This window comes from Silene latifolia, chromosome 1 (genome assembly GCF_048544455.1).
Source record: "Silene latifolia isolate original U9 population chromosome 1, ASM4854445v1, whole genome shotgun sequence".
NCBI classification, from domain to species: domain Eukaryota; kingdom Viridiplantae; phylum Streptophyta; class Magnoliopsida; order Caryophyllales; family Caryophyllaceae; genus Silene; species Silene latifolia.
Genome location: NC_133526.1, coordinates 192,152,757 through 192,169,617, shown reverse-complemented (window position 1 = coordinate 192,169,617; position 16,861 = coordinate 192,152,757). Strand labels below are relative to the sequence as shown.

The 16,861-nt window shown below is 31.6% G+C and overlaps 1 protein-coding gene across 1 annotated transcript; it reads left to right on the top strand.

Moving 5' to 3' along the window:
• The first annotated feature begins 13,106 nt into the window (after positions 1 to 13,106).
• On the top strand, positions 13,107 to 14,890 carry LOC141618332 (CEN-like protein 2). Its single transcript, XM_074435452.1, has 4 exons — positions 13,107 to 13,304; positions 13,885 to 13,946; positions 14,091 to 14,131; positions 14,493 to 14,890. The coding sequence occupies exons 1-4, from the start codon at positions 13,107 to 13,109 to the stop codon at positions 14,708 to 14,710; spliced, it is 519 nt and encodes a 172-aa protein (XP_074291553.1). The 3' UTR covers positions 14,711 to 14,890.
• The last annotated feature ends 1,971 nt before the right edge of the window (positions 14,891 to 16,861 follow it).

The window sequence follows — 16,861 nt, the reverse complement described above, 5'->3', positions numbered from 1 at the left end:
TTCATTCTCACCACCACCCCTTGATGTCCCTCTCCTATCATCCCCACCAGCCACCGCCATGTTCTCTCCTACCCCTTCATTATTTATCACGTCCCGCACCCTTCTTACAGTATTCTCCGAGATCACCTCAACACCATCAAACCACCTTGTTATTACGATGCTAACAGTGGGGTAATTTTTTTTTAAAATTTCTAATTAAGATATTAATTTTGTACGTTACTGATTGACGGAGTCACTTTATACTCCAAACTCCAACTTTTACGGAGTATAAAATAGTATATACATGTTCCATGTGAAATAGCTTATCGACGAGTAGAGCTACACAACAGTGCGGACCAGCTCGATTTAGCCTAACCCAAGCACTTTTGTGCCCAAGTTCTCCACCCCCACCCCAAGTGTCGCGCCAAAGTCAAAAATTTTCAGCCCGACCCAAACTTAGTAATTAAAAAAAAAATAATTAACCTTATATGGGTCAGGTCTAGACAAGACAAGTAGAGGTGTTCACCGGTCCGGGTCGCAAGAATCCAGAAACCGGACAACCCCACCAGAGACTGGACCAGATCGGATATGAAGGGACCCGGACCGACACCCTTTAGCTCTGGTTTTTACCAAGCTTTGACCAGACCAGTATGGTGAAGAAAAGTAAATTTAGATTTTTTTTTACGAGTGGGACCGAAACGTAGGCTGGTCACCAAATTTTTATGGACTCGGAGACCGGACCTGACCGGCTCGTACTGGCCCAACCCAGTGTCATGCTCTACCGAGGAGTTTAGATCCACTTTATTTATTTCCCTCTCCATTTATTTCCTTTCCCTTGATACTGTTTTTAGTTATCATTCTTTCTCCACCTCAATGAACAATTATTTTTCGGGATAAAATGGAAACTTTAATTAAATCGTCATAGCCTCCTAGGATAAAATTTGGACTGCTTAGAAAGGAGTGGAGGATCCAAATAACTTACCGATAGCTTATTTATATATTTTGTGGATCTATTTTATAAAATGAAATGTTGAAAAACTTGTTTTGGTAATGTAGTGTGCTCCCAAATATGCAAAAGTCTCTAGTACCTTTAGTAGCTTCAGAATGTACAAGCAAGTTATCACTAAATTCTTCTTGTCTGAGCTTTTGAGTTTAATTAATTACTTGAAGATAGACTATTTGTTTGTAAACACTTGGTTCTTCTTACACCGTTGCATGATACTCGTATTCCATGCATTTATTTATTGAAATTGGCAACATTTGCCAAACGGGTTGGAAAATATCGCAATTTCGATGAATTTGAGTGAGTATTAATTTGTTACGGAGTATTAACTAATGTTTAATATTTGATTTTGATATTAGAGGTAACTCACTAGCTATATTACTGATTTTAAGTTAAAGCGTTTTGCACAAGACTAATTGTTGAATTGCATAAATCATAATAATCAAATACTAAAAAGATTCGAGGAACTTCGTTTAGAGATTAATGAACTAAAGCCGACAAATCAAATTCAAATCAAATACAATTTGATTTGTTTCAACCAAATTTGACACATAATTGTATGAATAATTGGAAGGTCGATAACCACTTGAATCTCTAAATGATTGTACAATTGCAAAACGTAATAGTGGTTTGTTTGATATTTTTTTTTGAAAGTAAGGTTTGTTTGATATTACCTTTGATTAACAAATTTTTCACAAATTTAAAAAGATAAATAAATAATTAAAACAGTGAAAATATGTGACTACAAAACAAACTTGATTGCCACTTCACATAAAATTGGGTCGGAGCCACTTCACGATTTACGACGGACCATCCCCTACTTCCATTATCCCCTACTAATCTATTACAATATATACTAAGAGAATACAAGTTCTCAAAAATTGTCCCTCTAAAATCCATTTTTTGTAAATAAGAAAACTAATACTGACAATTTATTTCATAAAACTATTATCTTTTCATGAAAATTAATTTTTTCATCAAATTATATTATTTTCACTAAAAAACTATAATATTATAACTAAGATAAAATAAAATTGATAAAGAATAAATAACCAGATCTTTTATTGAAGCTATTATTAGATAATGATTTGACCCATACTCGTATAAAAAAAAACTGTAAACTGCTATTATTAGTTTCATGACAAAATAATTTGAGAAAATTCATAAATTGAAATTATTGACTTTGTCGTATAAAAAATATTTTCATTAAATACATTTCAGTGCATTATTCAATTCACTTGATTAATTTTCAGTTGAATTTTTTTTTCTGAAAGCGAAATCTATAAAATACTATTAAAAGCCTAAACTAAAATGGCTCATAAAGTCCACGTCAACAAAGCCACGTGTGATTGTAAAAAGCCACGTCAGATAATTACTATGCCACATCTATCTATAAAATAATATAAAAAAGGTAACTTGAGTAATCCACGTGGCAGGCCCTTAGCATTATTCATATCGTACTAGTTTTGGAACCCGTACACTGCACGGGTGGTAACGAAAAGTATTATTAAACGCAAAAACTTACGTGTTTATTTGATTTAGTAAATTACTAAATTTTAGAAAATTTTACTTCGTTTATCCATACACATTATAAACTTTATGTTGCTTTCGAAGTACACTGTTTTTTTTTCTCGACTTTTTAAATTATTGTTAGAGGTAAAATCTATAAAGTAGATATGAAATTATTGTAAATTTCATAACTTGTTTATTTAAGAAATATACATAGTAGCATTCGTCATCACTTACAGACTACCTCGAGATTCACCAGCACCCCCTCCACCACAGTGGTAACTGCACCCAACACCTCGAGCCACGACGCCTCTCAGAACCCCTATATTAGCAACTTTTCCACAACTAAGCACCGTCCTACGATCCATATATATCCATCATCCTTGCCCTACCCCATTTGTGACTCCTAATCCTTCTCGTAACCTTTATGCAACTCCCCAACCCGTCATTAACCACCCATCACGACCCTTCCCTTATCACGACCTCCCACCATCAACACTGCTTATTCAGTCACCTTTCAAATTGTTAAACACTCACTCTTATTCACTATATCCTTCCCCTTTACGTTGCACAAGAAATAAGAAACTGAATTTGGACCACACAAAATACATTACCCCACATGTCATTGAATTTGGACCACACAAATCAACCCAAATAAGAAAGTAGGGAAGAAAATCCGAATAACCGAATACGAAAATAGGGAAAAAAAAACCCTGAATAGAAGGGAGTACAACTTTATTTTATATTTTATTCTCTTTTGTTTATTAAGTCAAGGTACATTTGCTTCTCAACATTATAACTCATTTTATCATACAATAGAGTTAATTTGATATAATTTTAAATGAGAGATTAAATAATAAAACTAAAATTAATAAAATAGAAAAAGTATATAACACTCTCTTAGTACAAAGTTGCTTATGCGTAACTCCAAACCCGTGTCACTCAAATAAGTATTATCAAGCTCGCATTTTTTTCTATCAGTGATTAAATAATTCTAATTTGAAACCATCTAATAATCAAATAAAACGGTTTGAAAATAAAAATCACTTGTCTAGTCTCAAATATGCATGTAAGTGTCTTTTCGAGAAATCCCTCTCAAGCTATTAGCGTCATCACTTGTTTATCTTTTTATTTTGAGAATGTTTTTTATATGAACTATTTGATCTCCAGAGTAATAGTTTCTCATCAACGGCTCTATTACTAAGTGAATGAGAAGGTAATAACTGATCAAAGTAAAACCAATCTTTACTTCTCAAATATTAAAAATCAGTGTAAGACGTAGAAGGATAGAAGCTTAATCCTATAATACAATCAAAAAAATCACATAAAGCGTAGCACCTTAACCCCATACTACAATCAAAAGAAATTTTGCGGATACGACTACTTCACAAATAGTGGTCATCATTTTTAGACTTAACACCATAAATTAACAATAATAGAAAACAACTTACGATAATAAATAGGCTACTCCTTAACAATGTAAGCGACTATGACAACAAACTTTGAAGCGGTTTCGTACTGCTCAACATTTGTACTTGATGATATCATTTTTTAATGGCGGAAACATTGGCCGTAATAAACTATTACTTATAGAGGTTATGGTGGTAGTTAGTTATCTGGGTAATATTGAATAATTAAAATTTTGTTTTAATAAATTTAGAGATGGGATCGGACAAAAATTGTGGGATAAAATTAAAGGGGAAGAGGACAATAAAAGTAGAATAGAATGAGTATAATTTAAGTTATCTACATAAACAAATTGTGAAAAAATTAAATACATTAGTCTATAGACAAACGTACTCAATATCAACTTAATCAACTTTTAGTTGATGGTCATCAACTTTGCACGCACCCGTATCTTCAATCTTCATCGATGAACTTTACTATTTCTAGTACGCAAGCTTCGGACAACGTTTGTGCTTGTACAAAGTAATTGATAATGGTTAACATAATTAATTATCATAAACGTAACAAAATAGTTATATATGTCTAGTAAAAAGACTAAGTACCAAACTACCAATATAGGATTTCAAATATCTCGATCAAACTGTTCAAACATACTTTATTATGGAACTAAATGGGTCATTCACCTTCATAATGGATACGAATTTCCATGCAATATCTATCTTGATCTTCGGCTATATCACACATGTGAACAAAATATTATGAGATATACTTGAAAAATTAGGAGAATGCTAAACATGAAGATATGCAAAATGACAAATAAAAGAAAAGAAAATAATGGAAGAGAAGTATATCAATCTAGCGAGGCTTTGCGAATCTGCGAAATACATGAGATCACGCTTTCGCAGAATTATCGGTAGGTACTCCGTAATAGGAGTATTTTGTTTCCTAATCAAAGTTAACAAAATAAAAAAATTGAATGTTCCATAGATAAGTTGCACTGATCTAGTTTAAATGCTCATATGTATCTTTGTCATTTTCTTAGGAATCTTTAGAATTTGAAAATATTGGTTAATAATTTTTTTAAAGTTAACAAAATAAAAAATTTGAAAATATTGTTAGATCTTATATTGATTCCGTGAATGATGGCTTAATGCATGGGTTTTCTTTAAATTTGTAAAATTTCCTTAACATAAATGATATGAATATTAGTAACTGACATTTTTAGAGGGCCTAATTAGATATGAATATCATTAATTATCTGGTTAATAGATGTATAATAATTATATATGATTTCACATGTGGCAAATGCTATGGTGATGACACGTGGCAATATTTTGGGCTATCGGTTTCTGTTTTAATATAGTATATGATATGATTCTAAGCTTCACTCACCTCACCATTCAAAGCTAAACAATGAAGGAATTTTATCGAGGTCAATAACTGACGGTCTTGGCACAGTTATTATCCAATAATAGCGACTCATCAGCTTCCTTCAGCCATAATTCTACTTTAACTTCTATCTATTCATCTTCCTCCCAGATAATTAAATTAGGGAAGATATGACAACATTTAATCACGAATTGGACTCTTTAAATACTCTACAGTTGTGATCATGAAGCTCTACTCCACAATGGAGACCCAAACCAAACAGGACCACCACATCATATCCCTCAAGAGTGCTGCACATGTATGGGTTTATTTGTATGATTCCTTATGATTCTTTTTTTTTTGTAGATTTCAACTGTATAAATTTGTATTGTATAGAGAGTTGATCCCATACAGGTATTCATAAAGATTGGTGTTAAATGAAGAGAAAGAAAGAATATGGAGTAATACTTGAGGTCTACCGTCTAGGGGAAATTACACATGACGACCTCACCGACTTGATGACATGTCGTTAACAATTGTTGAAAATTGTAAGCGATCGGTGAGTTTTTGCCAATAATTAGGGGTATTTGGGGATAGTTAAATTAAATACGAGTATTCGTTTCGACCGCTGGTTTTATTAGTATGTCATTCTATCTTAGATCTTAGAGAAAGCAAGAAATCGCACTTTGACGTCCCTTATAGAAGTGAACAGTGATCCCGGTGGATTTATTGCATATATACTCGAGTCACTATTGTTTTGAGGTGTATATTTAGTTATGTTTATATTTCATTTTCATATATTTTGGGTCAATTTATCTTATGTCCCTATAATCAAATAATTTACAAGTAATAGAATTAGGCCATTGAAATGTTGAATATGTTTGTGTACACCCATCTTATTAAAGCTTTTGTGATTTCAGGGACTTTTGCATGAGTTTATTCGTCGGCCATTTCTGCCTTTAAACGCTCCTAAGTTCACGCTGAAAGAAAGTACCGGCACTGAAATTACTCCCTCCCATTCATCATAATCTTTCCCTTTGGTTTTGGCACAATACACTTAGCTAATTTTAACTAATTTAGTTTTTAGTTGGGGAATCAAACCTTATCAATTGTTTTTTAGATCACTCCATAAAGTATTTTTAAAGATACTAATGTTAATTTTTAAATGCCCATGTTTCTTTCTTTGATTCTTTCCCTAGTATTTTTTTTTATAATTTGAAATATAAGAATTTGAACTGTAAAATAAAAGTCAGAGTTGCCTTTCGATTATTGATTTCCATAAGGCCACAAAGTTCAACTTTCAAATGTTTCTAATAGGAATATTTATAATAGTGGGACCTCAACCATCACCTTAAGGTTTTGGTATCAGAGCCAGTGTGACCGAAGGTCACGGGTTCAAATCCTGACAACCTCAAAACTCCTCAAAAAACTCGAAGTGGAAACCCAACACACGGTACGGGGGAGTCGTTGCACAACTAACCACTCTTCAAGTCCAATGGGCATTTGAGTAAGGGAGCGTAATAGGAATATTTATAATAGTTGAGTCTCAACCATCACTTTAAGGTTTTGGTTAAGTTGGTTCATCTATCAGTTTTGTATCTTTTTGTGACCTTTATTGAAGATCATATGTGCCAACAGTTTACTCCAACAAAACAAACACTTTGTATAGGAGATGAAGGGGTTGTTCATATTACTTCAAGACCATCTAGGATGCATACAAAGATTTATTGATTCGGGCTCTTCATGGCTACCGCACACGGGAAATTCGGTTTCCATTTTTCATGTACCAGTTGCCGAGTGTGTACTACTCCGTACTACATTTTCTTGTAAGGAATGCCCGAATGGGATCTCTGAGTGTGATCTCTCTCGACAAATAAACTCTTAAAACGAAACATTTTGTTAGCTATTTGGATTTTCTTGTGCATATTTTTATCTACTGCAATTCAAGTACGTAATGGTGCTAGGCGTATTTGTTATCACTCACTCAGTGGGTATGTTCATACTTGGTCGCTCCGAGCGCTAACTGATCAAAAATTATAAGCTTGCCTAAACTATAGTATGTAGTGTACTTCTGGTCCTTTGGATTTCCTCAAGTTTGTTTATTAGACTCCGTTCTCAATATTCATGCTCTTAATCTCCACTTTACTTACTAGCTAATATCCTATTAATTGTCCTCTTAGTCTCAGTTTACCGTTTTAAGGATCACTAAAACTTTGGAGAGACGCTCTTTCGATAAATTATTAAGAGACCACTTTTATCGTACCCTTTTACATCCTTTTCGTACCCTTTTTATTATTGGTCGTGACTTAAAATGCCTCTTTCGTTTGGTACATGTTTTCATAACAATCGTACCTATTTTACATCCTTCAAGGATATATGATCGAGCGTGCATAATATTTTTCCTTCAAACAATTTCACACCGTCTCCAAATATATTGTTAAACAAAAGCGCGTGCCTCCGTGAATTTCACGGGTAAAAGAACTAATTTATAATTAAAATTGACATTTTAATTAAAATTTTTGTAATAAAACATGTAAATAAATTAATTAAAACTCTTCATATTACTTAACACCCATCATTTTTATTAAATATTTTTTTTCTATTTAATTCATTTTTGTAATAAAAAATGTTAATAAATTGATTAAAACTCTTCATAATACTTAACACCCACCAAAATAATTAATAATATTTTTCCTACTTAATTAATCTATCTATACAATATAATTAAAAGGGATGCAATATGTCATACTTATCCTTACAATTAAATATACATGATTAATATTTATCTATATATCTATGCCATATGTCACATGCTTATAAGTACACAAAAAATTTTAAAAAAAAAATTAGTTTCAAACACACAAAAAAAAAAAATTATTACAAACTTTTTATTTTCCTCTAATAATTTTGGTTATCAATATATCCTATTTATTTAACCAATAATTCTTTTATTTATTAGGAATTTAGGATAACCTTTTTATTTTCACTCACCATTATTATACTTTGATTTATGTTATTATAGTAGTAACATTGAACCTTTGTAAACACATTGAATGTGGTCATTAACAACCCATTTCCGACTCTTCAAATACTCCTCATAATAATATCCTTTTATTATTTATACAATATTATAAAAAGCTAACATGAGTAGTCTCTATTTGCCATGTGACAGCCTCTAATCTATTTAAAATGATGTGTAGTAATCTATCGTAAACACAACAAAAGTAGTCAAAAAAAGAAGGTAAATGTGTAATTTCTCTCTACAATTTAATTGTTATATTAATTATAATATTTAAGAGAGACATGAATATTCTACAATAAAGGAGTCATTACTTTTATAAATTCTTTCAACCGTTTGTTAACTGTTTGTTTTCCCCTCACTCTTTCCCCTCCTCACTTGACTTAATAACAATAATTTAGTTGTTTGTTTACCCATTATAAATAGCAACATTGATTCATTTTTATCTTCATACTCAATCTCTCATGGGTCTAAACAATCACCACCTAGCGTTATATAATCTCATTTACATATCACTCTATTGAACTTTATTTTTATTTGATGCTTATTATCGTACTTATTATTGTATATGATTAATTTTCTTAGTTTGTTGTTAATATTGTTGTTGTTTTCTTAATAGGTTGACAATTATAGGAATGCCTTGGCGGATGAAGATCAAACAAGTGATTTGTTGATCAAGGCCACATTGTTAGATAATATGAGTACAATTTTATTGTTTTTTAAAGGGAAAAGTATCATTTATTCTTCAATTTTCATTTTCATGGTCTTTTAGTGATTTTTGGGTACATGTATTAGACTTTTAGTGATTGTATTTTCTTATTTTTTTTTCACAAATTATAGAATAAGAGTGTCACACGTGAGACGGTCCATTTTGTAAATAAAGTTATTCATTTGTTGCTAATAAACGAGTTATGTGTTTACACAATAAGATCAGTATCATACAAAAGAACTATTGTATCCTTTTGACCGAAAAACATGTAAGCGATGCATATATATTTATGACTGATCCGTCACACTTAGCTTGCTGAGTCGGGATACAAGTTTAGTTCTTTTATTCAATATTGTATATTAGCTATGAATATTACGTCTTTCTGTGCAATTAATATAATGAAAAAGATGATGGTTTTACAATATAATTGCTTTTGGTAGCTATAGATTGGTCTTCTTAGTGAAACATGGACTATATTGCAATAATGGTGAAGTTCAATCGATAAAGCAAACTAGAGAGCGTTTGAGTCCAAGGGAAAAATGTCGACTTTTCTTATTTCAGATTAGATGACATTTAAATTTTCTTGAACAATATTAGTTGATCTTTGTCCGTAAAGAGCCAAATAAAGTAGATGAAAATACCAATAGTAATAAGATTTCACATATGTATCGAAAATAAATATGCTGAGGAAAATAGATCATTCTCCTTTATTTGGAGAATGGGTTACAATTTACACGGTATACAAAAAATATACTAAAACAAGACTTCAATTGAAGCAAAACAGCAAAGTGAATTTTAACATGATTTTTACTTTATAGATTGGGAAGCGATTGCTCATTTTTACTTGATTTAAACCTTTTTTTCACAAAAAAAAAAATATTATAAGTTGGAAATTTGAATTTGTTTTTCATTTTAACAACAATGAGATATTGATCAAAGTGAATGTTAACACTGTAAATTGTTGATCGCCTTATCAAAGAAAATATCCACATTATAATTTGATTTTAAGACTAGCAACAAAGTCAAGTTGAGGAAATATGGTTAGATACAACGGTGGGATGCCCACAAAAAAAAAACAAATCATTTGTTTCGTGCACAATAGAGGGCCAAGTTCGATAATAATTAACTAGAAATAATACATAGCTACTCTGATGATGTCTTCACGGAGGACGATGACGCGGAGATCAAAAAGTGGATTCACTCACTCATGTTACAACATAATTTGCAAAGAGCACCGTCTCATCTACCCAAATCTATGCCTAAGAGAATGGGTTTGCATTTTACATTTACGTAGATTAGCTTCACGAAGCCCTCATATTATAATTGATATTTCATTGAGATTATAAAAAAATGATTTTCACTTTCATACTAGAAATAAATAAAACTAACGTAGCAAAAAGTTTGATAAATATATTCACTCATCTATCCTGAAAACATTAATTAAAAATAATTTAAAATTATTTATCAATTAGAAAAAATAGTATCTTTAAACTTTCAATATTATTTTAATGAAAACTTAGTAGTTTTTGAATATTTAATTGATGTACATATTCCCATTTTCTGTATCTCTCTCAACCAGCTTGATTAGTGGTGTGACAACTGTTATATATAAATGACGTAATTGTTAGGATGGTTTGATACTAGGAGTCAAGCTTGGTTCAATACTATGTCTATGATGGCCATGCATGGTAGCGGTCAAGGCTAGAGTACATCAAAAGAGTTGTACGTTTAAGGTCGTCATGGAGGCGAGAGAGTAGTGGAGTTATAGATCCTCTTTTGCATTTACAACGAATTTACCACATAGTCATTTATACCTTGATTTCGGTCAAACTTTCCTTCCCTACTTGATTATTACGGAGTATCATGAAAATATTTTTCGAAGTTGCAATACTTTAATTTGAAACTTACTTTTAAATAGTGAAAGACATATGAAAAATTTGAGTTTTGAAAAATGTTTCTTTTAATTGTCCATATGTTGAACTAACAAAAAAAGACAATTAGAAAAGTTACATATGTAATTGCAATCTACCTCAATAGTTTACAAACTATACAACCAAAACAGTTGTAGTACAAGCGATTGTATATGGAACAATAAAGTTTTTGAGTTTTGTTGTGAACTTTATAAGGTTTAATAATGAAGCTCAAAATATTAGTAATTTTTGTATTTTTCATCCGTCAAATTCATTTGTTTACCCTTCCTATTTTTCGTGAACGGTTTAAATTAGAGTTGAACAAATAATCGAGACGGAGGGAGTACTCCATATAAGCTATGTACAAATTAAATACATAAGACAAAAAATTATTAACGATCCCATATTCCCGTGATTCTCACGGGCTCCAAAACTAGTTCAATGATAAAATAGCTAATAATTAATGAGCGAGGTACCAAATTTATATAAGTAAAAATACTATATAACATACTCTCTCTTATTCGCTATAATGTTTTCTCTTTTCCGAAACGGATTATTCAAGTAATGTTCCCCTTTCCTTTTTGGTAACTTTTACACTTATTTTATTCATCCCTCTCTCCTATCACCAAACCCACACAACTCTTTTACTCTTATTTTATTACTTTTCTTAATGTTTTGGCCCCACAACTTCTTATTTAACTCATAATAATTCATCTCTCTCTCCTAACACCAACCCCACCAATGTCTTTTATTCATTTTTAAAATTTTAATAGTATTCCTTAAATATCGTGTCAATGACAAAAGGGAACATTATAACGAATTGGAGAGAATACATAAATTGTACAGAATCTGAACTACCGTATTTTGTGTTAATGGAATAGGTAATTCGATTTTAAATTATTGGAGTGGGCCTTTGACGACCATTTTTACTTTAAATAAAAGCGGGCCTTGGCAGAGTTGGTACTCCTCAATCAAGATTATAGTTGCACATTATTGCTAATTCTTTTGCCAACGTTTAAGTTTCAAAAAATGGTTCCCTATATTACAACACATGTGATATATGTGCTATTTCACTTGTTTTCTTTTGAGTTAGCTATTTTTCTTTTCTATATGAAAAGTAAATGAATATTATATTTTCATGCATAGGCAAAAAATTCCCTAGTGACGGGACTCCTAAATTGAAATTAGCGACCTAATTAACGTAGATAAAATCAACGATGAACAACCAGAATTCAATCAAAAACACAATATATATGATACCTTAATTTTAATCATTAAGCACAAAAACCGCAAGCTGGTCTGAACTACTGGAGTGACAATCCTCCTCTAAGAGTTCAAATCATAACCAGAAGTGACGACATTCTTTTCACAACCTACCTCAATATTGCAATAATGTAGTGACTTTTAAAAGTGATTTAGAAAAGATAACTTTATAACGTCTCATCTAACATACTAGAATACACTGAGTTATTAAAACAAAATGTATGATATTTAAAATAGATTTTCTTACATATACCCTTAAGATATCTTACGAAAGAAAGTTTAAAAATAAAGATTGTATTGGAAAGTGAAGAAGGAACTTTACACTTTACTTTTCTATGATATACATCATAAACTTTCTTTTTCAGCTACTTTAAGTCTTTAACATATCTCCTAAGAGTACATGTTAAGAAAACTGTATTTAAAAATAAATTTCCGACTATAATACTACACTTACATACCCTGATCATAATATATTTCATTTACACCATAACTTTTATTTCCACCCTCTCACCACAATATGTCAAGGATGAATAACAAAAATTCAATTAAAGACATAACATATATATAATACCTTAATTTTTTCATCATTAAACACAAAACCGTAAACTGGAGTGATAGTTCTTAAAAGTTCAAATCATCACCGAGTGTGGCATTCCTTTCACGTCCTATCAAATTCCAATACTTCAACGCAATAACCTTTAAAAGTGATTCGAAAAAAATAACTTTATAACGCGTCACTTAACAGATCAGAATTATAATACACAGAATTTTCAACTATAGTACAACATACCTCCCCCCATAATATATTTAATTTTTCAATAAATGATGCAAAAGCATAACTTTACCACCCCAATAGCCCTATATATACAATGAGATCATACCCCCACCAATTGCATCAATACAAGAGTAACCTTCTCCAAAAAAAACCCATCTTAGAAAATGGCAAAGTCAAACCCTCTTATAATTAGTAGAGTAGTGGGAGATGTCATTGACCCTTTTTATCCATCTATAACTATGTCTGTCACTTTTAATTCTAACAAACAAGTTTATAATGGTCATGAATTCTTCCCTTCTTCTGTCACCCTTAAGCCTAGGGTTCAAGTTCATGATTCTGACATGAAAACTTTCTTCACTTTGGTAATTTAATTTTATTATTATTTCAATAATAATTCCTTTTAATCATGTCATCATGTTCTTATAATAATTATTATAATCTTGTTATAAACTATTTCCTCATGCATATATCATGGTATGTAGGGTTCATATTATTCATCTATCCTCGACTTGGCCTACATATTATGAACCTTTATCATGAGTAACACCCAGAACAACCATACTTGAATCTTCCCGATATCATTGTTTTCCCATTCATATATAAATCCTTGTTTCGCCATACATATTTTGAGCCTTTACCATGAATACCACCCAGAACGACCATATTTGAATTTTCTCGATTATGGTTTACTAAGAGTGAAGACATGAAAATTTTCTTCACTTTGTCATCTTTACTTCATAAATCCCTTTATATAAACAATCACTAAATCACCCATGGTAGGATTCATATATAATCATCATTTTAGTTTTAATAATGACGAGTTTTGAACTTTGATCAAGCCGAGCGTACCAACCTAAGGACCTAAGTCGTTTTTTGTTGATGTTATTGTAATTAAGATGTTAATCATTGTAACCTTAACTCATTTGTTTACATTTTGAGCAGATTATGACTGATCCGGATGTTCCCGGGCCAAGTGATCCATATCTGAAAGAGCATTTACACTGGTAGTTGCATCTGATTATAATTTGTGATCAAACTTTTACTAATTATACTACACCATGTATTATTATTGTACTTTCACTAATTATATTACACAGTATTATTTATTGTATGTGTATATATATAACTGAGTATTGTGTATGTTACAGGATTGTGACAGACATTCCAGGCACAACGGATGCCACTTTTGGTAAGATCGATCATATAAATTTTCATCTAAACCTAATATATAGACGCATAATTTAAAACACTATAATATTTTTATGGGTTTTTCTAACATGTGCCCTATTAACAAGTTAATTAGACAAAATTTGTTGAAAATAAATCATGAAAAATACATATACAAACTTACATTTACCATAATTAGTGAAATATTCTCAACAAACTTTCTTTTAAGGGCACATGTTAGAAAATCCGAATATTTTCAATAACGCTCAATATTCAAAATTTTCTACATAACAAATACGAAATGAGGTTAACTATTGAGTGTGACGGAGAGGGTATATATATGATTCGATTAATGACGGGATTAAATTGGGTTTTTAATATAGGAAAAGAGATTGTAAGCTATGAGATGCCAAGGCCAAACATAGGAATCCACAGGTTTGTGTTCCTACTGTTCAAGCAGAAGCGTAGGGCAAGCGTTGGGACTCCGACTACTCGAGATCGATTCTGCACTCGCACGTTTGCTGAAAACAACAATCTTGGACTTCCTGTTGCTGCTGTCTACTTCAATTGCCAAAGAGAAACCGCTGCTCGAAGACGCTAAATACGTCTATCTACTTAATTAAATCCTAATATAACTACGAAAATAAGACTGTCCTCCCTACCTACCATCTATGTATGATATTATGAGAGTGACTTAATTAGTATTATTATTAGGTAATTAAGAAAAAAAACTAAGTATGGTTTAATGGAGTTTGTATTATTATTATTATTATTATTATTATTATTATTATTATTATTATTATTATTATTATTATTATTATTATGGTTTAATTTAATATGCATGCTAGGGTTTGTACCAATAGTTAGTACTAGTGCTATATTTGAAGTACTAGTTGTGCTTCAAATTGTTTGTTTCTTTCAATTTGGATCCTTGTGAAAGTTGTAATGAAAAAGCTTTGCTAAATTATGAAAATCCTTATATATATATAATTTGTTAAAAACAAAAATTTATGTAAGACGGTTTTACATAATCATACAAAGTAATTGTGAAACCGCTTGTTATATTACGTACACACTAGTAGAAAAAACCCCTATTACGTCGGTGTTACCGTGGCGGTTCTAATAGGAAACAGCGTAAAATGTATTTAAGAAACTATTTGTGGCGGTTCTTTACTATTACTTCACCTTTAGTGGCGGTTCTTTACTAACAAACGACGTCATAATTATCTTTAGTTGTGGTTCTTTAACAACAATCGACGTTATAGAGAACATATAGTATCAGGTTTGAGATAGTAAGTTATTATTGAAATACCTATGGTGGCGGTTTTCAAAAAATAACCGCCACTATAGATAAATTATAGTGGCAGTTCTTGTCTAACGGCCGTCGTTTTATATAAGTCTATAATGGTGGTTTTTATAACAACTGCCACAATAGGTGAGCTATAGCGGCGGTTGTACAATCGTAAAGTTTATACGACGCCGCGATATACGACGGACCCTAAACTTCTAAAAACCGCCCCAAAAAGTCATTTAAGACCGCCACGGTAGGGGTTTTTCTACTAATGGTAACTACCATATATACCTCTTTGAAAAGTGCATACTGGTTAAATACTTTCACTTGACTATTTATTAAGTAAATCAAAGACTAAAATAGAAGAGGCAAAAGAGGAAGAGGAAGCATATAGAATCTAGGTAGAGGTATCCACAATAGTAGTGTAGTTGCAAGATTTGCAACAGTCAAACTGACAGAAATAAAGATCATTCCATGCCGACATTGATGCATAAAATTGATAACATGAGTTCTATACCATATATACGTTTGTTCCATGTACACTGTCCGTCACACACTAGGAACATAGCACTATCGTCTAGTACTCAAGTATGTATTATCGAATCACCTCGAAAGAAATGGCAAATTATCACGAACTTAATAGCCCTAGCAAAGACTCAACAACATCATCAGAGCCTTAATCTTAAAATAATTTGGGGTCGGCTGATATGAATCATCCTTTAGAATCGTTCATGGGTGAACGCACACTTCAAAATGCGAAAAAAATAGAAAAGGGAAAAATGAAAAACAAAAGGAAGAGCGAAACATAATACAAAAAGTCAAGGTAAACTTAATAAATACTTGGTTTACTTTTAGGGTGTGTTTGGATAGGAAAAAAGGAGGGAAAGGGAGGGGAGGGGGAAGGAGGGAAGGGAAAGGAAGAGAAGGGGAGGGGAGGGAGAATGAAGGAGGTGGTTTTCCCTCCAAATCTTGCCTATGATGGTGGGGAAATAATTTGCCTTGTAGGAGGGAAATGGAGGGATCCATTTTTCCTCCCCTCCAAATCCTTCTATCTTCATTTTGCTAACCAAATAATGGATTTCTCATCCTTCCAATTCCTTCCCCTCCCTTTCCCTCCAAATTCCTCAATCCAGACACACCCTTAAGGTATTCCGGATCCTTAACTTCTACTTCGATTTTCAAAATCGTTTTAATCTTTATTCTCGATTTAAATTCGTAATAATGTAAAGACTATGAAGGCTAAATGTAACAGTGTTCTTGGAAAATGGAAGATAGTACTCGTATTTATTAAGCACCTAATAATCAGTGCCCCAAGGATTTATACAAATGCTATGAATTTAGCTAAAAAAAATTAGTTAAAAATCTAATTAGCGATTCTAAAAAAAATGTTATAATTCTGTCCATTTAAATAAAACATTTTTAAGAAAAAATAAATGAATGTAAGATGAATACATCAAAAAC

Bases quoted from the DNA above. Each gene is read 5' to 3' on its own strand.
- LOC141618332 (XM_074435452.1), top strand. From the start codon at position 13,107: ATGGCAAAGTCAAACCCTCTTATAATTAGTAGAGTAGTGGGAGATGTC. The intron at 13,947-14,090 runs GTAGTTGCATCT...TGTATGTTACAG, and splicing joins CTGAAAGAGCATTTACACTG to GATTGTGACAGACATTCCAG. The intron at 14,132-14,492 runs GTAAGATCGATC...TTTTTAATATAG, and splicing joins CACAACGGATGCCACTTTTG to GAAAAGAGATTGTAAGCTAT.